The 21,142-nt window shown below is 53.8% G+C and overlaps 3 protein-coding genes and 1 long non-coding RNA gene across 8 annotated transcripts; 3 read left to right on the forward strand and 1 right to left on the reverse strand.

The window, feature by feature from the left end:
• Positions 1-1,291: 1,291 nt before the first annotated feature.
• On the reverse strand, positions 1,292-5,191 carry POU2AF3 (POU class 2 homeobox associating factor 3). The gene is made up of 4 exons (XM_085526040.1): positions 5,023-5,191; positions 3,426-3,483; positions 2,482-2,708; positions 1,292-1,886 (listed from the first exon to the last, which is right to left on the reverse strand). The coding sequence occupies exons 1-4, from the start codon at positions 5,161-5,163 to the stop codon at positions 1,557-1,559; spliced, it is 756 nt and encodes a 251-aa protein (XP_085382166.1). The 5' UTR covers positions 5,164-5,191; the 3' UTR covers positions 1,292-1,556.
• Positions 3,386-5,391, forward strand: LOC146755281 (uncharacterized). The gene is made up of 4 exons (XR_014938228.1): positions 3,386-3,553; positions 3,804-3,940; positions 4,253-4,516; positions 5,204-5,391. It is a non-coding gene; the product is annotated as an uncharacterized LOC146755281 (long non-coding RNA).
• An 8,571-nt stretch (positions 5,392-13,962) lies between these two features.
• On the forward strand, positions 13,963-17,660 carry HINFP (histone H4 transcription factor). Of its 3 annotated transcripts, none has more exons than XM_085526045.1 (9): positions 13,963-14,166; positions 14,290-14,553; positions 14,682-14,793; positions 14,935-15,087; positions 15,312-15,389; positions 15,478-15,598; positions 15,681-15,819; positions 16,064-16,188; positions 16,812-17,660. In XM_085526045.1, exons 1-9 carry the CDS (start codon positions 14,104-14,106, stop codon positions 17,332-17,334), a joined length of 1,578 nt encoding a protein of 525 aa, XP_085382171.1. In that variant the 5' UTR covers positions 13,963-14,103; the 3' UTR covers positions 17,335-17,660. The 3 variants fall into 3 exon arrangements, with proteins under 3 accessions (XP_085382171.1, XP_015739507.1, XP_085382172.1); XM_015884021.3 differs by having other exon boundaries at positions 14,327-14,553; XM_085526046.1 differs by lacking the exon at positions 14,290-14,553.
• A 1,082-nt stretch (positions 17,661-18,742) lies between these two features.
• Positions 18,743-21,084, forward strand: LOC107324212 (complement receptor type 2-like). 3 transcript variants are annotated; one of them, XM_085526049.1, is made up of 5 exons: positions 18,743-18,939; positions 19,169-19,303; positions 19,405-19,572; positions 19,677-19,909; positions 19,995-21,084. In XM_085526049.1, exons 1-4 carry the CDS (start codon positions 18,876-18,878, stop codon positions 19,889-19,891), a joined length of 582 nt encoding a protein of 193 aa, XP_085382175.1. In that variant the 5' UTR covers positions 18,743-18,875; the 3' UTR covers positions 19,892-19,909; positions 19,995-21,084. The 3 variants fall into 3 exon arrangements, with proteins under 3 accessions (XP_085382175.1, XP_085382174.1, XP_032305034.1); XM_085526048.1 differs by having other exon boundaries at positions 19,405-19,909; XM_032449143.2 differs by lacking the exon at positions 18,743-18,939 and having other exon boundaries at positions 19,033-19,303; positions 19,405-19,909.
• The last annotated feature ends 58 nt before the right edge of the window (positions 21,085-21,142 follow it).

Here is a 21,142-nt window from a genome sequence, read left to right on the forward strand (position 1 = left end):
GAACAAAGGCTCGTTATCTCTAAACAAACGCTTCCAAGTGGCACCATGGAGAAGCCATTGAGCGGTTGGCAAGGAAAGCTTTTTGATCAGATCCTTGGAATGACTGGTTTAAATAAGAGCCCTTTATTCTCTCTATAACTGCAGGCTGCTGCTGGAGCTACTCGTGGCTCGGATTGGGGTGATCCTCATTTCTGCATGCCCATGTGTTTATTGCACCTGGCAGGGCCTGGCATTTGGTAGCGCTGTGCCAGTTCTGTTGGAGATATGGCACGAGCTATTCCCATGTTATCAGCTTTTACAAGGAAGGAAAGCAGGGAAATAACAGGCTCCTCACAGCCAGAAAACCCACAGTCAGCCTTTGAATGATCCCCCTCTGTTGTTTTCTTCCTTCTAGTTCACAATCAGCCCAGGAATCCTTGTGTCAACAAGGCACAAGCTTTGGCTTGCACTGCACGTGCCACCTGGAGCTATTGACACAGCACTGGGGGCTGGTGTCTGAGATGTGTGCACCTCCCTTGCTATGGGGGACTGCAAAACAACATGAGGAAGTGCAGCAGGGAAATGGGAGATGGCTGCCAGGGATGGAGGGTGACTTAGCTAACAGATGGGAATAGTGTCAGCCTTGCTGTGCTAAGGTGGGTGCTCTCCTTGTTCTATGCTTGCAACCCATTTGCACGTGTTCTTTGCTGCAGGAGAACACCCTCTGGTAGTTCTGCTAAGCTCAGACTAATGCAGCCAGCCCATGGGGACGATGCGGTCATCCCATTTCCACCAGCAGCCTCAAACATCCTCATCCTCCCATAACTGTTTAATGTTGGTGAGGATGGGCTGAGAGCATCCAGGAGCTCAGCACTGCTGGGGCAGGAGGTGACTGTGCCCCCACAGGGAACAAAGCACCTCCAGCACCACTGAATGACGCCTGTAGGAGCATCACGAAGGTGATGGCAAAAACACAGCTGCTGACTCCTGCTTAGAACAGATTTAATACTTGGGCTGTGAACCAGGTGAAAACAGAGAAGAGGGGAACACATCACTGAATGTCATGGTGAAGGGGATGAAATATTGGTTGGGTTTGTTGTTGGGCTTTTGGTTTGGTTTTGGGTAGAATGAAGGAGCTTCTCTATCTGCCAGCAGTACATGTGTTGCATCCCCATGTGTTTGAGTACCTCCAGCTCTGGGCAGAGGAAGCTGTTCAGTTGCAAGAGCCACCAGAGAACATTACTGTGGTTGAGGACTTCTTCCCCATGTTGGTGAGCCTCCATCATTAGCCAAAGAGAAAGGGTGATGTGAGTACCAAATGATTTATTTGTGACACAAAGAGCTGGTGTTGGTGATGTGGGTTTGGTAAGTCAGCCGAGGGGGAGTCCTTACAAACAAAACCAGGAAATAAAATAAAGACCAAATAATAAAAGCCACCCCCGACCACAGAAAACAGGAGGATGAATGTAGTGACAACACCGGGTGTGAGTAGTGATGAGTACATTGGAGGCAGTGCAACCGTGTGCAGTTCCCAGGCAACGATGCCGACATGAAGGCAGCGTGCAGCCCCCTCCCCATTAGCTGTAGCAGATGTCCCAGCTCCTGTCCCTCCTGAAGAAGTCGTCAGTGGGCGGCAGGCAGCCCGAGCAGTCCGTGCCAGGGCAGGGGAAGCGCTGTGGGACTTTGGGGTCGGTGTGTGGGGGGCTGCAGGCGGCACAGCAGCAGGCGAGGGGAGTGTAAGGGGATGGGGGGTGGCAGGGCCAGCCCTCTGCTGGGCAGCCGTAGGGAGCAGGGTCCAGGGCAGGGGGTGGGCTGTGGGTCAGGGGGGTGAATGGGGGCAGCTGGGGAGCGGGGCAGCCGTGGGGCAGCGTGTTGGGAAGATCAGCTGGGCTCGGGGATGCTGTAGCCTGCAAGGGAGAGAAATGAGAAAAGCAGGTTTTGGTTTGGGGTGTTGTCTTGGGGATACAGCTGGGATTGCTGCACTGCTGCACACTCAGAGGGTCTGGATGCACAGAAGGTGGGTTGGCCCTTGGAGGACGTCCTGGTTTCAGCAGGGATGGGGTTGATGTTCTCCATCTTGCCTGGTGTGATGCTATATTTTGGCTTTAGGAGATCAACCAGGTTGATAACACACCAGTCCTTCTAGTTGTTCCTGAGTATTGGTGCACAGAGACAAGGACATTTCAACTTCTCATGCTGTCCTGACGGTGAGGGGACTGAAGGACTTAAGGATTTGGGAGAGGATGGAACTGAGACAGGCAACCTAAGCTGGCCATATGGATATTCCATCCCATGTGGCATCGTCACAACAGCAGACTAAACCCAAAAGGTGATTCAAATACTATGAGCACTAACAGAGACCTTCTCTGAGCTCTGTGAGATCTCCATGCAGAGCACCATCTGTGTTGTGATATCTGAACCCCATTCCCAAATCAGCTTGCTGCTGCTTTACCCCATGCTGTGACCCCATCCCCAGCATCCCTTGGAGCACACGGCGCTTACCAAGCCCTGGTTGAAGCAGAGTGGGACTGGCTGGAAGGAATCAGGGATGTAATGCGATGGTGTCTGCAGAGTGCCCAGGGATGGATCAAAAGCTGCCTCCGCCTGCAGGTAGGAGTCCACCAGCTGCTCCAGGTGGCCGGGGCTCTCCTCGCAGGAGAAGCAGTTTGTGAACTGCCTTGACGGGCAATAGTTGGGAGCTGAAGAGATGGGTTCTGCATCAAAAGGTGCTGGGGGAGAAGGTAAAGCAAGAAGCAGTTATTCAATATCCAAGGGCAGCGTTTGCAGGTGCAAGTAGAAGTGTGTAGCTGGATGGGGGAAGGAGTGAGAAGTACCCAAAGTACATCAACAGATGGAGATTTACCACCCTGAAAGACCTTGAGTACATCTCATGTTTCTGTATTAACATAAGCAAATTGATTCCTAAATATTGATGATTGAATCATTTCCTTGTCCACACAATGTATATATTCACACCTGCCCAACCCTTGAGGTCTCTTTGCTTTGGCTGCAGAACACTTGAAGGACCTGAAAGCCCCGAGCGCCCTTCCCCCTTTCCTTGGATATCCACTGAGATGGGGAAGGAGCTGAAAATCTGACACTCCTCTCACTGCTGCAGGGGCTGCCAGCAGAGCAAGAACAGCCAACAGTGCACAGTGCTCCCAGGTAACGACCCATGGGCTGCAGCCCAGGGACAGCAGTGCTCTATGGGGCCGAGCATCCCTTGGGGAAGGGGCTCTGCCTTCCTGCAGTGGGAAGCTGTCCAAGCAGAGCGTTTGATGGTGATCCTGCAGAGGGGAATATGTCCCCTTTTGGCCTCTCGGCATCTTCATCTGCATTCCATGGGCTCCGTTCAGGTGCTGATTGGCTGCACCGCTGGCTTTCTGCATTAGCCAAGGGCTGTGGGGATGGCTGGGAAGGGACACTCGGGAGGGTTCTGTACCAACCTGGGTGAGGAGGAGACACAGGCTCTGCAAACTGGATGCTGCTGCTGCCCCAGGAAACCTGGCAAAGAGAAGGGGAGAGGAAGGGTCTGGAGGTGCTGTAACACAGGAGTGTCTTTCTGCACACGGAGGTAAGTCATTTTGCTTCAAGCTATTGATGTAAACCTCATTTATCTTGGGTAAGCTCCTCTGGAACTGACAGAGCAACATTCTTAGCCTGAGCTTGTGTAGATAATGGGGCTGGAGGAGCAAAGCAGCAGCCTGGTGCAAAGCTTTCAATATAACATCACCAGCACACTCTGCCTGCTGCCTTGCTGCTGTCACTGCAGCAGAGATGGGGCTGCCTTGCAAACCTCCCCACGTTGATGTGTTCATTCCCAGGACTGTGGATCCGTGTGAACTTGCAGGGATGAATATGATGAAGAACAAACCATTAACAAGTGCAGCAATAGCTGCCTTGAAGTGTGCCTAAAGGCATTACAGGTGTCCCCACGGCCAGGCATCTCTGGATCACTGAGGTTGGTGCTGATGCTGTTTGAGATACAGCGTATCTCCCCCTAACACAGCTCTATGCCCCCATGGGAAGGGATGGGATTCCCAAAGGATGCTGCAATTTAGAGTTGATGGGTCTGTGTTTGTTACAGGAGCTTGGCTGGAGGGGAGATATCTGCCCCAAATGCAATGGGAGTGCTGATGCTTGTGCTTTGGGGTCTAGGATTTTACGTTGCAAATGCAAACCCTTTTTCCCCCCCACCTCAGCTGTAACTTACACAGACTTCCACTTCTTTTCCTCTACTCAAAATGCTGATAGCTCATTTCCTTACTAACAGGGAATCATTAAACAGTGGCTGCTCTGGGTGCCTGTAGGTCTGCCCCTCCTGGCTTTGGCTGCAGATGTGCACCACAGCACAAGTCTTTGGATCCAGCTCAGGCAGCAGCCGATCCCTCCAGGACAACGAGGAACCCACAGTGGGAACCTCCCACCCCATTGCCTCCAATGGAGACCCTCCATTCCCAGAGCCCAGCAGCTCTGTGTTCTGTCAGCCCCGGTTGCTCCACCTGGCTTCCAGCCTTGTGCAATCAGCTGCCATCAGGTAAAGGAGGTGGGAGATGAGATCTGAGAGCCATGCCAAGGCGTGGTGTCATGAACCGGGAAGCAGGAATGATTTATTGACCTTTTTTTATGCAAATCCCCAGCGTGGCTGGAGCTGGAGGGCTCTCACAAAGATTAGGGAGAGTTTGAGTGCATGCGCTTTGCACACAGGTGAACCCACCTCCTTCCTTCCCCTCTCTAAGAAGGGACGGAGCTCAGGTCGTGCCGGACAACACAAGAGACCTGGATTCCCATATTCCCAAACCTTGTGTGGTTTCAGCATGGCACACATTGCATTGGGCAGCATGCCACAGACACATCCACCACCTGCACAGGGCTCAGCCCAGCACCGGTTTGCACCACTGCTGCGATCCTGGCTGAGTTTCCTTCTTCCCTATCACCCTGCCGTGCTCAAACCCCACGTCACATAGATTACAACCTTGGCAAGAGCATTAAACAAACGATGAAGGGAGGAGATACACAGCAGGCACCAAGTGGGTCACTCACCGCTGCTCCGGTTGCTGCTTGTCGAGCCCTTCTCTGCTGCAGTAACTCCTTAACAGTGATCTTTACTCTGACACCTTGGTACACTTTGGGCTTTCCTGAAAGAAAGGATGGAAAGACTCTCCTCAGGACGGGATTAATCATATAGGTTTTATTCTTTGGTATCTCTTATTTTCCCCTCCAGGTGTCCTAACACCCAGCTCCATCTGGTGCTGCTGCTACATCCATTCAAATCCCCCTTGTGTTTGCTGCTCCTGGGACCTGAAAATAGAAGTGGGAACTGCTTCGTCTGGCAGATGAAGGGCAGGAATCAAACAATACAGATACGTGGGTGGTTATTCACAGGGTTAAATAAAACACAAATAAAACGCCTGCTTTCATGCCTCCTTTTATTCTTTTTGTTTTGCAAAGCCTCCATTATCTCTTGGGTTCACCCATTCTGTGCAGCTCCCACTGCCTTCAAACGAGCTTTTAGGATGCCTTTAATCCAGCCCCAAACAACCATCAATCATCAGTCACTACCTGAGGAGGGATTTTGAGTACAGGAAATGGCAAAGAATTTATCTCATCCGAAGAATCACTTTCACCTGTTGTACTCATGCTGAAATCCTTCCATTGAGCCTCTGGCAGTTCAGTTTCCGTCCTGACTTTCTGCTGTTATTTCCATCCCACAGCCAATCCTATGCACACCAGCATGGTCCCAGCCCAGTTCTGCTTGCAGGCTCCCTGTCCCACTGCAGGCTGTGCTCACACATCGATCACACACTCTGCTATAACCCCCTGCTATAGCCTCTCCCTGCTGCTGATGGACATGCAGCATCTCTCCATCCTGTCTGACCTCCCCTCCGAGCTGTGGTTGAGGAGATGCTGCCAAGAAGTGCTGGGTCACCCTGGAAGCAACTCAACAGCTCAGCTGGGGCTGCTTTTAGGAGAGACTATGCTGAGCTGCACCCTCAGCTGAATTTAATGAGAACTCCCTTTAGCAGATAGGGATAGTCAGGAAGGGCACCCACCCTCCTGCGAGCTTGGGATGTGAGTACAGGGAGGCAGGCAGGGTTGTCAGCTGCACCATGAGAGCTCTCAGGCCAACCCCAACAGCTGAGACACGGCCTTATTTCTAAGCTGGTGATTGACTGGGGGGGCTACACCCCGAGAAGCGAGTGTGGGTAAGGCTGCCGGCTCCTCCGGGCTGAACACGGAAGGGGCAGGGGATGAGGAGCCAGGCTGGGCAGAGCAAGGGCAGAGGGGGGCGGCTGGGTGAGCAGAGGGTCCCAGCTGTGGGGCTGGGGATGGAGATAGGGTGGGATGGGGGCTCCGTCGAGCAGCTCTGCCCGCTGCGCTCCGCTGCGCCCCGGCCCCGTCGGGCAGGAGCCGCTCGCTGCCTCCTCCCCGCTCCCCGCCCTCCCGTTTCCTCCTCGCTCCGGGGAGGCGACGCTGCCTCCTCGTACACCGAATGACCCCATGGAACAGCGAAACGGCCCCAAACCGGGCTGGTTCCGTGGGCCGGGGGCTTACCGGACATCCTGAGCGGCGGCGGCAGCGGCTCGCCCGGCGGCCCCAGTGCAAACGGCGGCGGCCCCGACCCCGAGGCGGGGGATGGGAGCTGGAGGTGGAGGGCTGCGAATTGGGGGGTCGAGGGACCCGGCGGCCTCGTGGCGATGCCAGGTGGTGCCCGCTTAAATATTATTGTTTTATACCTACTGGTATAAGTTTGAGTTTTTCTCCCCTAATGCCAAGTATTTAAAACCTCTAGAAACCAATGATTTGACAATCAATGATTGCGCGATACTTTCAATTTGAATATTCAAAGGCTCCACAAAATGGGCTATCTTTTGGTGAAACCGAGCACATCCCCATCTAGCAGAGGGTCTGGGGGAATAAGATCCGCTGGGGCTGCCCTCCTCACTCTGTGCTTTTCTGACATTTTCAAGGTTTTCTCCATCTTTCCCCAAACGAAGCAGATGCTTCGAACCCAGCTCAGTGTTTTCCCCTCAGAGGTGCAGGCTGGGCTCCAGCCCTCTCATATTTCATGTGCTACCTGCAGAGAGGACACAGCAAGGGACCGAGTGGTTTTTTGCACTATTTGGCACTTTTTAAGGGTGAATACTCTGGATTTTGGACCAAACTGTCACTGGGTGGATGTGGCCAAGCAGGGAGGCCGCACTTGGCGTGCTGATGGAAACCACCCAGACCCTGTTTCTTCCCACATTGCTCCTTTCTCTCTCCCTACATGCTGGCCTCATACTGGAGTTTACATGCATGTGCCCCTAAATCCAGGCTGTGTGCTCTCCCTGCACGAGGCAGCCCCTCTCATGGGTGCTGCAGCACTGGCCTGCCCCATATGATGCAAGCAGATGGGCTGCAGCCTGCTGGGATGATGCAGGTTTTGGGCAGCTCCATCCCTGCTTTGTAGTGATGTATTTGGGTTTTTTTGGTTTTAAGTGGTGGTTATTCTTTACCCTGAGCACCACAGCAGTGTCGTGCCTCGGGAATAGCTGGCTGATGGCAGCAAGCAGGCCGGGCTGTTAATCATCTACCAGCTGCTCACTTGGGGTTATTGTTAAGGCTGAATCTCGAAGTAGAACAAATGCACTCGGATTTGGGGAGGAGTGGGCATGGTGGGGATCCCTTCCTTTGCTCTGTGTTTGTGCTGGGTGTAGGGACACTGCCCCAGCAAGGAGCCCTCTCCTTGTCCTGTGATGTGACACGGGGGGGCTCAGTGGGGGCACAGGGACCTCCTGATGAAGCTAAGTGTATTGAGGCCCTTGCATTGCAAGAGATGCTTCCCAGAAGCCACAGTGGTGGTTGCCTTTGGAGCTGGAGATGCAGAGGGGAGCCTGCTCTTGGGTTAGGAGCCTTGGTGAAGAGCTGAATGGGTCGGATGCATCCAAAAGAGCCCTCCCGGTGCTGGCCGAGTCTGTCTGTCCCCCCACCCTGGGCAAACATAAAGGTGCGGCCCCAGGGCTTTGGGGCACGTGGAGCCGCGGGGGTTTGCGTTTCCCAACAGGTCTGAACAGGGCTGGGGAATCAGGAAGCGAAAACGGGGAGAGAAACCAGGGCAGGACCGGAGCCCGGCGCTCCCGACCGGCCGCAGCCGCACAGCGGGGCTCTGCCGGGGGGTACCGGGCTGCGGCCGTGGGGCTGGGGGGTACGGGGACACCTGAAAGCAGCAGAATTCGCCCCATCTCTGGTTGGGGGGCTCGTGTGGAGCCCGTGCTTATGGAGTGTGGGAAATGTTGGTGGGCTGAGGGATGGAGGAACGCACCGGGGCTCATGGAGGGTCTCCTGCCCTCTCCGCACATCCGCGGGTGCTGGGATTCAGCCGGGAGGGTTTCGCTGCCTCTCCCGTGGGTACCCGAGGGAAGGAGCAGAACCGAAGGGCAGCGCAGGACTCGCGTGTTCGTGTGAGCAGAGCTACCTCTAGCGGCTGCACGCAGAGCTCGGCACCGATGTCTGCTCCGGTACCAGCATGGTACCCCATGATACCCCAGGATGGTGGTTCCCCTAATGGAGCACTATGGTGGGGCTGGGGGTTGTCCGTGAGAATTGCTTTCATAAGGTGGATATGGTGCATCAGTGCCTCTGTTTGCATCTTCTGTTTGAAGGACCAGCTAGGAAAAAGCGTACAAGTAACTCATTTGCTTCAGTAACAAACTATTTTCCTTCTCCAGCTCTTGGAGGCCTTAGATGGGCCTTTTATCCTCCTTTGTCCAGACAATGGTGTGGTGAAGGGCTGGAGCTGGTCTTAACTGGGGAAAGGAGCAATGAGATGGGAACAATCAGAAAGAAGAGGGTGGTGATGCACTGGAACAGGTTGCCCAAGGAGGCTGTGGATGCCCCATCCCTGCAGGCATTCAAGGCCAGGCTGGATGTGGCTCTGGGCAGCCTGGGCTGCTGGTTGGTGACCCTGTACACAGCAGGGGGTTGAAATGAGGTGATCATTGTGGTCCTTTGCAACCCAGGCCATTCCATGATTCTCTGAAAGTTTCTGCCTGCCAGTAACCAGCTGGGATGAATAAACCTGCTGTGGGCAGGAGAAAGGGATGGATAAGGGAAAATCACACCTGGGCAACCACAGTGCCCCTCTGCAGGGGCCAAGCAGAGCCCCCTCCCCAGACAGGAGAGAGTCTGGCTTAACCAGGAGCATCAGCCTGGAGCTTGTAGCACCTGAGCCAGCACATCTCCACCTGCAGCAAGTCAAATGAGCCTGGAGAGAGAGGTGAGCTTGTACCTAGCAGCAAAACCTTCTGCCTCTGTCGTTTTTCCTGACCCAGGACCTTAAGGAACAGCACTGTCAGCTCCTGGCTTTGTGCTTTCTCTCTTTGGGTCTAGGGAAGACACAGAGGAAGAAGGGATTTTCCACATGCCATCTCCATCAAAACAGGTGGGAGCTGTTACCTCTCCTCCCATTGGGGATTTCACATCAGGCTATGGGGGTCTTCCATTCTTTATCACTGCTTTTGGGTTAACTCCTTTAAATACTTTCCTCTGGGACTATGTTTTTCTGTCCACCCAGCACAAAAGGCTTTTATTTATTGGTGAGGAGGGAAGGGGGGCAAAAAGATGACAGAGTTGCGTTGCCACTGACCCACAAAAGATAAAGGCATGTTACCAAATGTCTCTTCAAAGCAAGGTAGTTCTCTGAGCACGGAGCTCAGGAAGGTGTTGGCGTGGCTGCGATGTGCTGCAATGAGCCATAGTGCCATCACTATGGGGAGATTATCTTCGAGATTTCAAGCCTGGGGCCTCTGAGGTTTAGCAGATGTAGGCTAAGAAGAGATTTCAAAGGACTTGGGCAGAGCTGGTGGCAGAACTATCAAGATAACTGTTTTCTTTCCCATATATTTCAAGGTCCTTCAGCACAGCCACAATGCTGAGCAGTTCTTTTGGTGTCAGCACAAAACGGGTCTCGGTATAGTCGATATATAAGTCCTTGGCTCATCAAAACAGGCTGAATCTGCATGACCAGCTCTGTCGTGCTGCATTTCCCTGCTGCAGAGCCTCTTGTGCTGGCTCCTGGTGAGCTGGGTATGGAGGCAGTTGTCTGTAGCTCCTGGCTGGGTGGTACAGCAATGCTGAATACAGTAATAACAACAGCAATCCCCTCTTGGCCCTGAGGTACAGGAGAATTAGCCCCGAGTGACCCTTGTGCTCAGGGTGGTTAATTCCTTATGTGCACTGTGGCAAAGACACCTGCTCCTCGAGGGCAGAGCTCATCCATGGGGCTGTGTCTTGCTCTGCATCTACACACTGGCTGGTGATGGTTCCATGGCTGGTGATGGTTCCATGCTGTGTTCAGTTTGCATAGTGCAAACAGGAGGTTCCTGCCGCAGCAAGCAACCAAATTCAGAGGTTTAGATTTGAATTAAATTTGCCAGCGCTAAGACTTCCTTTTGGTGCTGAGGGAGGCTTGCAGCTGCTCCCTGTTACGGCATGGAAATGAGTCCTGAGCCCACACAAGTTGCAGGAGGTGGCAGGAAGGAGCCCTGTGGCCTCCAGGCAGACAAGATTCACCCCACAGGGTCAGGGCTGCACCTGCCTGGGTGTCTGCATGGACCTCAGTGAGATCATTGCTCCAGAGCTGGAGCTGCCACATGCAAATTGGGGCTCAGCAGATGCCCTTCTTGCTATGTTTGCTTCTGCCTGCCCGTGGCTACAGCATCGTGCTGCCTGCTTGTCTGTATTCTCTTCTGAACCTTTGGCTGAAGGTAATAGTGCAGCCCTCTGCACGAGGGTTTGGGCTCCAGTCTTAGTAGGAAGCAGCCCAGCTCTGCTGTTTGACACCCCTAACTCTGCATTTGGGGAGGGCTTCTCCTCATTCAACCACAGCACCTCTGCAGCTGCCCACCCTTGGCTTTCCCTGCAGCGAGCACACTCATGTTGCAGGGAGCTTGATTTCATTGCCTCCTGGCTCCTTATCGGGTGATGAATGGTGCGGCTTAATTTAAGCCCATTAGTCCATTTCCTCCTGCATGACTTCCTCTCAGTGCAGTGGGACTGGGTTTGCTGGGCTTCTGCAGCACATCTGCTTAGCATCACTGCAGCCCACACGTGTTCAGCTGTCAGAAGCCCTGGCCCCACACACACACTATAGACTTTTCCTTGCACAACAAAGATGTTCTGTTTTTGGAGGCAAGATCACGCTCAAGTAAAAGGTGCCGCTCAATTAGGCGGTGTGATAAATATACAAAGGGCTGTTTGGTTATCTGCTGTTTGCTTTGAGTCTGGATCGTGTTATCTGTCAGATAAAGAGCTGCTCTTAGGGCTGTTTGTTCCATGATGTGTTGGGTTGCATGTGCCCTGCACAGCAATGTCTTTTGTCTATCAGAGGGAATTAGCAATAAGGCTGATTTTTGCATGAGGTCCACGCACCTACTGAGCTTTGGGGTATAAAGCAGGGGTCAATTGAGGAAGCAATGCCTGTTTTGTAGCTCTTTGTGCTTTCCATTGTGCTCATTAAAGTGCTGAATGGAAAAGCTGCCTCCAGAAAGGCAGTGAGTAAAGCTGATAGTCCTCAGGGAGGATTGAAATGGGTACAACCACAGCCATTCCTTCCCAGTGCTCCCCAAGAAGTCTTCCTGAATGCCTTCCTGCTTTTCCAGGTTCCCATAGAGGGGGATCCACTGCATCCATGAGGATCAAAGCACCCTTCAGCCTGGTGCTGCCCACCACCCCTGAGCAGCTCGGTGTTCAGCTCTGTGCCTTGGCAGCCCCACAGCAGGTCATTGCTTCATTAGCACAGCTGAGCCTCTTTAGAGATGGCACAGGGCATTGATAGACGTCCTAAAACCTTTCCAATGAGGCTTGGCCCTCTCAGACCAGGATGTCCCCATGGATGTCCTACTGCAAGCCCAGATGGCTGCAGATGTTTGGTGGCGGGGGTGGGATGAAGATTGCCTAGACTTTGGGGAGAAAAGCCTGTGATTCCATGTCTGTTTAACATTATTAGCACATCATTTTTCAAAGGTTTGGTCATTTTGGACACTGTCAAGCTGGGGAGGAGCACATCCAAACACTGCAAAGGTTGGACACCCTGAAATCCCCATGCTACATAACTCCCATCTAACAGCATCAGAGCTCACAGCAGCCTCACCTGAAGTCTGTGGGATGCTCTGGGCAGGAAACTGAGGCCCTCTGCCCTTTGGGGTTGGGTCAGTGCTATACAACATGCTCAATGTGCAGGTACATGTTTCTTGCAGCTGGAGGAACTGCTGTTATATGCAACAGGCTGGTGCGGGCTTTGTGGAGATGAAAGATGGCACTGAGTCCTTTATGGGCTTCTTTTTTTGTCTCCTTTATCCGGGCTGATAGGCTGTGCTATGCAGCTTGCACCTGCAGGACCAGGGAGGGGTGTGCAGATGGGCTTTTGTTGAGATCTTCCAGAGAAAAACTGAACTTTGAAGCTAATCCCTTGGATAACACCCAGCTGCGTTCTCCTGGGAGAACACAAACAGCCATTCCACAACTGCCACGTTTGATGTCTCAAAGTGGGGTTTACCATTTTGCCTGGCTGATTTTGGCTCCATTTACCACTTGAATTCATATGGCATTGTATCCCCAGGTGCACAGGTACGTGGAGAGCTGGGAAGGGATGAGCAGAGGGTGAAAGTAATGCAGGATCTCAGTGCTGGCTTCTGGTTACCTCAAATGTTTGGTGTTTGGATACTGAGCAGAGGGAGATTTCAATCGAGTCTGGGCACAAGGCACCCAAGAAGCTTAGGATCATAATAGTCAGAATAGAAGTGAGTGTGGTCTGTGTACTGACCAGTCAGCATCTGGACACAGGACACAGCCAGAAATGAATATCACCCCTTGCACATGGGAGGGAGAGAATATCCCTGGTCACCGTGCTATCCAGTGCCTTGGATCTGGTTGAGAGGTGCCAGAAGGGCTGTGAGCACCAGGCAGTTTGGTGAGGTGCAGGCAGATGTGGGGTCCCATCAGCAAGGAGCTGTCTCTGTGATCAGCAGCAGGCTCAATTTGCCACCTGGCTCCTGGCAGGCTGTTTTTTGTCTCTTGTGCCAGATATTTATGTACTTTGCTTTGGATAGGATAAAGAAATCAAATCCCTGCTCTATCCCAGCTAATAGCTTTGCATTATCTTGGCCGGTCCAGGTGTTTTCTGCCCCACTTAAGAAACAGTAGCATGGAAAACAACAGCAGATCCTAAAGCAAAGCATTGAACAGAGATAAAACAAAAACACAGCTTGAAGTTCATTTGACAAAGCATCAGATCCAGCTGTTCCATGTAATTCAGTGAGTTGGGAGGTGACGTGTTCTGTGTATACAGCAGGAATGATGGAAGCAATTGCGTGTCGATAGGGCATGTTTTATGGCCCCATCTCGTTTTAGTGTGGTATCTCCCTGTGCCAAAGCAAACTTTCCTGGGAATCCTATCTCTATTCTGAACCTCAGAAGCTCGGGGCAGCAGATGCAACGCTTCAATGGGGGGTTGTTTGTTTCCAACCGCCACTTCAGCCTGTCTTCTCCTTACAGAGACTGCGTTGCATTGTGTTATAGCAGGAACCAGGCTGCTGATCACACACACACAGAATCACACAGAATGACCTGGATTGGAAGGGACCTCAAGGGATCATGTAGTTCCAACCCCCCTGCCTGGCAGGGCCACCAAACATACACCTTTACTAGATCAGGTTGCCCAGGGCTCTGTCCAACCTGGTCTTGAACAGTCCTCCATGTATGGAGCCTTGCTGCAACGACAGAAGGTTTCTAATTCTCAGTGTAGGTCGGTCCCAAAGGGCAGCACCCACTATGGCTCCCCCGGGCAGAAATGTCCCCGGAACCTTTGTGCTCTTCCTCTTTGCCGGCGGACGCTTTGTGCCTTCCTATGCGCTGATTGGTCAGCGGTTCAGTAGAGACGGCTTCTATTGGCTGAGCTTGCGGCGGTCCTTTGTTTTCCGGTGTCCCCCTGTGAGGCGCTTCCGGTTCGGGCAGGGTGAGGTGAGGCCTAGTCGGTTCCGGCCATGGCGCCCGTGAAGGCCGGCGGGAAGGAGGCCTTGGTGCTGCAGTGCGAGTGGGAGGCGTGCAGCTACGTGGCATCAGCCATGGAGGAGTTCTGCAGCCATGTCACACAGCACCTCCATCGGCACCTGCCCGGCGAGCAGCGGGACGAGCTGGATCCGCTCGGTAAGGATTGAACAGCATTGAGCTATTGGGGATTGAACTGCAGCTCCCATAGAGACCCTTATAGGTTTATGTACAGCCTCAGATCCTTATGGTCTGTGTGTCTCCTTCTTGTATTGCCCTCAGATCCTTATGGTCTGTGTGTTTCCTGCTTGTATTCCAGAGGAATACACGTGTCTGTGGCAGGAATGTGGTTTCTGTTCCCCTGAGAGCCCCGCCGACCTCATCCGCCACGTCTATTTCCATTGCTATCACACCAAGCTGAAGCAGTGGGGGCTGAGGGCCCTGCAGGGCCAGGCGGAGCTGAGTCACTGCCAGCTGGACTTCCAGAGCCGCAACATCATCCCTGAGATCCAGGAGAACTTTCAGTGTCTATGGGAGTACTGCGAGGTGAGGGCTGAGACCTCGTTCTGCTTCCCTGAGTGGTCTCTAACATGGGAGCTGAGGGGTGGGGAGCTGCTTTTGCCCTGTGTCATGGCATGTGCTGATCTCATTGCTCTGTCCTTCCTCTCCAATAGAGATCGTTTGATAATCCCGAGTGGTTCTATCGGCACGTGGAGGATCACAGCTTCTGTTCTGAGTACAAGGCAGCTGGGAAGGAGAACCACGTGGTGCTCTGTGGCTGGAAAGGTATTGGGTACATGCATGATATCTCCAATGAATATTGTGTGGCTCTGTGTGAGCAGCCTGCCACATAGTGAGGCCATAGATACTTGGCCTGTCGAGCCCTCAAGCTGATGATCTTAATGTCATTCTGTTGTTCCTCTTCAGACTGTGACTGCACCTTCAAAGGGCGCTGCAAGCTGCGGGAGCACCTACGCAGCCACACACAGGAGAAGGTGGTGGCCTGTCCTACCTGTGGTGGGATGTTCGCCAACAACACCAAGTTCTTTGACCACATCCGCCGTCAGACTGCACTGGACCGTAAGCTCCTGTGGGCAGGGGATGTGCGTGGTTGTAGCTCCATAGATTCTACATTGGCAGCAAAAAGAGGGTGCATAAACTGAAGGCAGAATGGGCCTTGGAGGGAAGGGTTCCTAGCTCCACTGTAACTGCATCTTTTTTTCCACTCATTATGTTGCTCTTTGCATTCTACTCTCTGCTTTGGTCCCTTTCTTACTTCTCCCTCCCCTCTCATCCTTGTGCAGAGCAGAGGTTTCAGTGTTCTCACTGCTCCAAGAGGTTCGCCACAGAGAGGCTGCTCCGTGACCACATGAGGAACCACGGTGAGTAACAGCCCCCTGGCCCAGCTGAGGCTCTGAAGTCTGTGTTCCCCCCTCTCTGAGGTGGTTTGCCCCCAATTCTTTCCCACAGTGAACCATTATAAGTGTCCTTTGTGTGACATGACCTGCCCACTGCCCTCCTCCCTCCGCAATCACATCCGTTTTAGGCACAGTGAAGAACGGCCATTTAAATGTGACTACTGTGACTACAGGTGAGGTGTCTTCCCTTCCTGTTGGTAGAGAAGCATGTGTGTGGTGCACAGTATTCAGCTTTGTTCCTTTCTTTTGTCACAGGTGCAAGAATCTCATTGACTTGAGGAAACATCTGGATACGCACAGCAAAGAACCAGCCTATCGCTGCGAGTTTGAGGCTTGCAGCTTCTCTGCACGTTCCCTCTGCTCCATTAAACTGCACTATCGAAAAGTCCACGAGGTAGGGAAGGAGCAGAGGGTGACTGCTGTGTAATCTCTTCTGACAAGGCTGACAAGCTCTAAATGCAGTGTGGTCTGCAGAAGCAGAGAGCCCCAGGCTGACCAGGGCTGTAGGAGCATGAGCTTGTGCAATGACAGCTTGTGTTGATCTCTGAGAACCCAGTTCTTTCCTCTGTTACATGTATAGATACCAGCCCTCCTGATCAGCCTTGTAAGGTGTTCATATCCCTCTCTCTGCCTTTCAGGGTGACTCAGAGCCCCGCTACAAGTGCCACGTCTGTGACAAGAGCTTCACACGTGGGAACAACCTCACTGTCCACCTCAGGAAGAAACACCAGTTCAAATGGCCCTCGGGGCATCCTCGCTTCAGGTACTGCTCATCCTTAGCTCCTTACACCCTCTAGTGCAGCATCTGGAACCACATCCTGCTTCTTGCCAGAGCCAGCAGAAACATGACAGTGCTTGGGCCCTGGTGTTTGCCTGTAACGTGCTCAAGGCTCATCTCCCAGTGGCTGGGAAGCATTTGAAAACAACTATTTGTTGGGATCTGACACAGCAATGGAGAAGTGCTGCGTGACAGTTCCAGCAGTGGGTCAGTGGTGCCTTCATAGCTTCATCTTATGATACACCTCAGTGTTTGGCAGGGGCCAGGTCCAGGTTGTACCACTTAGAAAGAGCTGCTGCAGATCAGTCTCCTGACAGTTGTTTTTCTGCATTATCTCTAGGAAATTCCCAAAAAATCGGGGATGGGGAGAGGCTGAATTTCAATTGCTCCTGATGAAACAGAATGGGGAAAGGAGATGGAGTTGAAAGATGATAAAGGCTTGGCTGAATTCTCAGAAGCTGCTGAGCAGATGTGCTTTTTGGGGCTATGGGTTTGTTTTTATTTTACATGTCTGGTGTTGGGTTTGTTGTGCTGGGAGCCCAGAATGCCGCGCCCCTTCCTTGGCTGCTGCTTCAGGTTGTTGTCCTTCTCCTTGGGCCTTTGTTCAGGTACAAGGAACACGAGGATGGCTACATGAGGCTGCAGCTGGTGCGTTATGAGAGCGTGGAGCTGACGGAGCAGCTACTGAAGGATGGAGAGAAACAGGAGGAGGCGCTGGATGGCTCCACTGATGGTGTGGTGCTGTCTGAAGGTGAGGCCAACCTGCAGGGCATCATTCTGGAGGCTCCAACAGAGGCTCCCTCTATGGAAAGCAACGTATCCGAGCCACACATGGCCCTACTGCATCCTGCAGCCTGCTCTGCCAACAGCTCTGAACAAGCACAGCCCAGTGCCCTCTCAGGAGCAGTGCAGCCCTCAGAGCAGGAGCCCAGCACCCCAGCCAACCCCATCATCCGTGTGGTGAACAGGACCAATGAGCATGGGGAGAGTGAGACTGTGTATTATATCATGGCCAACACGCCCTCAGAGGAGCGGGCGGCAGCAGCCAGTGGGCTGGGTATGGAACTGGAGGAGAATATCATGGACCGTCTGCAGAAGACAGCTGAAGAGCTGGGTATCCATATTGTGTGAGGTGCTCACCTGCAAACCTTGGGCTTCTGTGGGACGTGGTGCAGGGAGAGGTTGGGAAATGTGTAGGGGGAAAGGGTCCAGCCTGTCTGAAAGGGTCCAGAGGTGTCTGCACTGCCATTCCCATTTCATTGCATTGATCTCTATGGGAGGAGAGGACTGCAAGAAGGCACTGGCCCTTGCAGGCTACTACTGCCCTGCAGTATGGGGGTGCTTGGGGCCTTCCTGCTTTTGTTCTTCCTTGAGTTTGCTCCCCACATTGGGGGGTTTGGGCTCCTGGTTGTGCAGAGTGTACTTTAGAGCCAAATAAAGGTCAGACTGCCAGGCCAGCCAGCATTTGGTGTCTGTTTCAGCCACATTCTGTCAGCTGAAGGGTGTTGTGAAGCCAAGGTTTGTAGGGCCTGCAGAGCTGCTGGGATCTACGGGCACATCCTGTGTGCTGCTGCTTGGTGCAGCTGCTCCCTGCCTGGGATGTGCAGTTCCACATCCCCAGTGGTGGCACTGGAAGGCCAGGTTTAGTTTAAGTCCTTGCTCTTTGCTGTCCTGTCATGGATTTGATTTTTTGCTGCCTCCTTCTGGTCATCAGCATCAGCTGCCTGCAGTGGTGTTTGTGTGTTTGTTCTATATCTGAAGAGTAGCCTGATCTTGTGAGCTGAGCCAGCTTCCTCTTTTGTACCTGATATGGACAGTGTGAAGCTGGAGTGACCCTTGGATCCTCATGGCACTGCATGTGGAGGTGATGTGCCCTAAGGGAGGCAGGGAGGCAACCTGGCTGATCTGAGCCAGATGCTGACTTTTCCCTTCACTTCCTCAAGCAGTTCAGCAAAAGCTGCTGGAATTCCAGGTTAATGGAGAAAATCACTTGATGTTAAACCCTTGGCCATCTGCTCACTTTCTAATTACAAGCACTGTGGGTGTGATCCGTGTTGATGCCCTTGGCCAGGAGTGATGAGAGCAGCCCCTTGGGCCTGTGCCCTGGTTGAGATGAGAAGCAGAGCCCCCTGCCCCAGAGTAAGAAGGTCTTGTGGGGCTACATGCAGGTATGAGAGCAAGATTCCTTCCTTTGACCAGTGCAATGCATATGAAGCCGTGACTCTTGTGCTTGTGCCCTGGCCTTGCCCAGCCTTCCCTGCTCGGCGCCTGCTCACTGTTGCTTGGCTGAGCTGGGGCTGCAGATACCTTCGAGAGAAGGAACTCGTGCCAAGTTTGCATTCGCAGCACTTCCATCTTGGCTCCCCTTCCAACACATGAGCTCTGCTGCCAAAGCTGTGGCTGCGCCGCTGCTTTCAAGCTGCAGCATTCTTATGCTACCCAATTGTTTGGTGTTACGAGTGGGGTGGTGCCCGAGGAGAGTTGTCCCTTTAAACACTGGGTCCAGAGAGGGTAATCTGCCAGGGATTATCTGATGGGGAGAGGATTGGCATCAACAGGAGTCTCCTCCCTCCCCTGGGCCCTACAGCATGCCGGCCTGTGTGTATGGAAACCAAGTTCACTTTCTCCTTGGCAGTGTTCGGGGGTGAGGGGAGGAGAGCAGTGCTTGCGCTATGGGGCTGGGTCTTCTCTTCCTCATTGTGTTGGCCACGCTGGTCTCCTGTGAGCACCCAGAAGGTAACAGGGTGTTTGGGAGAAGGGTTGCTTACGGGGTGCCCTAAGGCTGCTGACACAGCAAAGAATAAGCCCATGTGCTGGAGCTTGGTGCTGGAGGTGCCGGATCTGGGGGCTGCGAGTGGATGTGCTCCTTGCTGCAGCAGGGCTTGAGGCTGTGCCACCTACAGCAGGGCTCAGGGCTGAGATCCTCAGCCCCAAACCCTGCTCTGCCTTGCTCCCATGGCACCAGGAGACCTGGATACCTACTGGTCCGGCACTGCACCCATCTGCGTGGGGGGCTGCAAGGGGAAGCATAAGGAGCTGAAGAGGAGCCAGTGTGGGAATGGCAGCTGCTGCTGGCTGGGCTACAAGTCCTTCTGCCGAGGTACGGCCACTGCGGGGAGGTGGGGGGTTCTGAGGGTGTGGAACCTCTTCACCTTCCCATCACACTGAGCTCCCTGCCCATGGGATCCTCCCCATCCCCAGTGAACTGCGGGCGGCCCGAGGCGGATTTCAACTCAGTGGTGTATGGCAATGACTGGTGGGTGGGCTCCGTAGTGCGCTACAGCTGCCGGCCCGGCTTCATGCTGCTTGGGGACCCAGCCAGTGCCTGCCAGTCCGACGGCCGCTGGACGCCCAAACCCACCTGCCTGCGTGAGTACCATGGGGTGGGATGGTACTGCTGTTCTATCAGCCCACCACGGGATAAAAGGGGCTGGTGGGCACAGTGGGGATGTGCTCCAGTCCTGCTCTTGCAGGGATCTGCCTGCGAGGTCGGATCGAGATCAGCGAGCGGGACATCAGTGGGAGCTGCTCATCATCCTGCAGCACCCAGAGCCACCTGGGAGCCTCCCTGCACCGTGGCTGCATCAAGATCTCCTCCTGCAGCACCAAACGCTCGGGCTGGGTGCGCTGGTTCCTGCGCTGCGATGTCTGTGAGTGTGACTGCCACGTGCCCTGCGGGGAGTCCTGATAGCGGTGCCCACCTCAGGTGAGGGGCTGATGCTGCCCTTGGGGAAGGGGTGGCTGCAAGATAAGGGCTGCTGAGCAGCTCAACATCTCTGTTCTCCTTCCAGCTTCCTCCTGATAGAGCTGAGCCTTCTGCACTGAGCTCTGCTGGCTACACATCTCCAGTGCTGGGCTCTTCCTTCCCGTAATCTCCGTCCATCCTGAAGCTGTCATCTGGGGGAAGAGGTTTGGGACTTGCTGCCTTCCTGCCTGGCTGCATCACATGGTGTGCAGGGAATGCTGTGGGCAGCAGGAGCTGGGCAGCTGCAATGAGGACTTGGAGACCTCAGTGTCTCAGCCGTTCTTCCTGGCTGCTCCCTGGAGAGGCTCACATCCTCTTCTAGCAGGGAGGCAGCGCTGTGCCTGTCCTGCAGGCTGCTATTTCTCTCTGCCAGCTATTTCCTGCCCCTGTGTGCTGTCAGCAGGACTGTCCTGCTGTTCCATCCATGCATGGGGGTTGCTGTGCATGGTGCCCGCAGGGTGGGGGCTGCTCCTTCCTGCAGTGTGTGATTTGCTCTGAGCCCCCCCCCTCCTCCCCAGGGACATCTCTGGGGTAGCTGATGCCTTGCAGCCAGGACAGGTAAGGAGATGCAAGGGGCTGTCCTAAGTGCTAAAGACCCCTCCTTGGTCCTGGGTTCCTTGGGATCCCAACCCTGAACCCTTGATTCTGTCCCACATCCCCTCATGTCCCATTGTTGTGATGGTCTCTGGGTGCCACGTGCTCCCCATGGACACGCTGGATCCCTCTGGAGCAGCAGTGGAAGAGCCAGAATAGTTATTCCCTGGGGAGGAAGAGGGTGCAGTTATACATGAAGGTTCTGCTGCCTGTTCCAACCCCACAGCTCCACACACAGAGGGCAGGGCCAGGACTGGCTCTCCGAGCCCCAGGTGTGAATGTCCTGGGTTAGGAGGCAGTGTGATGAAATAGCTTTGGGATGAGCCCAGCACCTCTTCTGCTCCACGAGGAACTGACTGCAGGCCTCGATGTTGGGCTGACTCTGATGTCGCACCCTGTCCCAGCTCCTCCTGCCTGAATCCTAATCCTAAAGAGCCGGATCCCTGTCCCCAGCTCCATCCCAGCCTCAGTCTGACTGTGGGAGGGGAAGGATTTCCTTAGCTCACCAGATGGGTATTTTAATTAATACCATTGTCAGTGCAGCTCGTTTCCATATGTCTTTCATGTTTAAGTACAGGGGTGGGTGAGAGGTGTGAGCAG

The sequence above is a fragment of the Coturnix japonica genome, chromosome 34 (assembly GCF_054131305.1).
Source record: "Coturnix japonica strain WE chromosome 34, WE-NBRP24, whole genome shotgun sequence".
Taxonomy (NCBI): domain Eukaryota; kingdom Metazoa; phylum Chordata; class Aves; order Galliformes; family Phasianidae; genus Coturnix; species Coturnix japonica.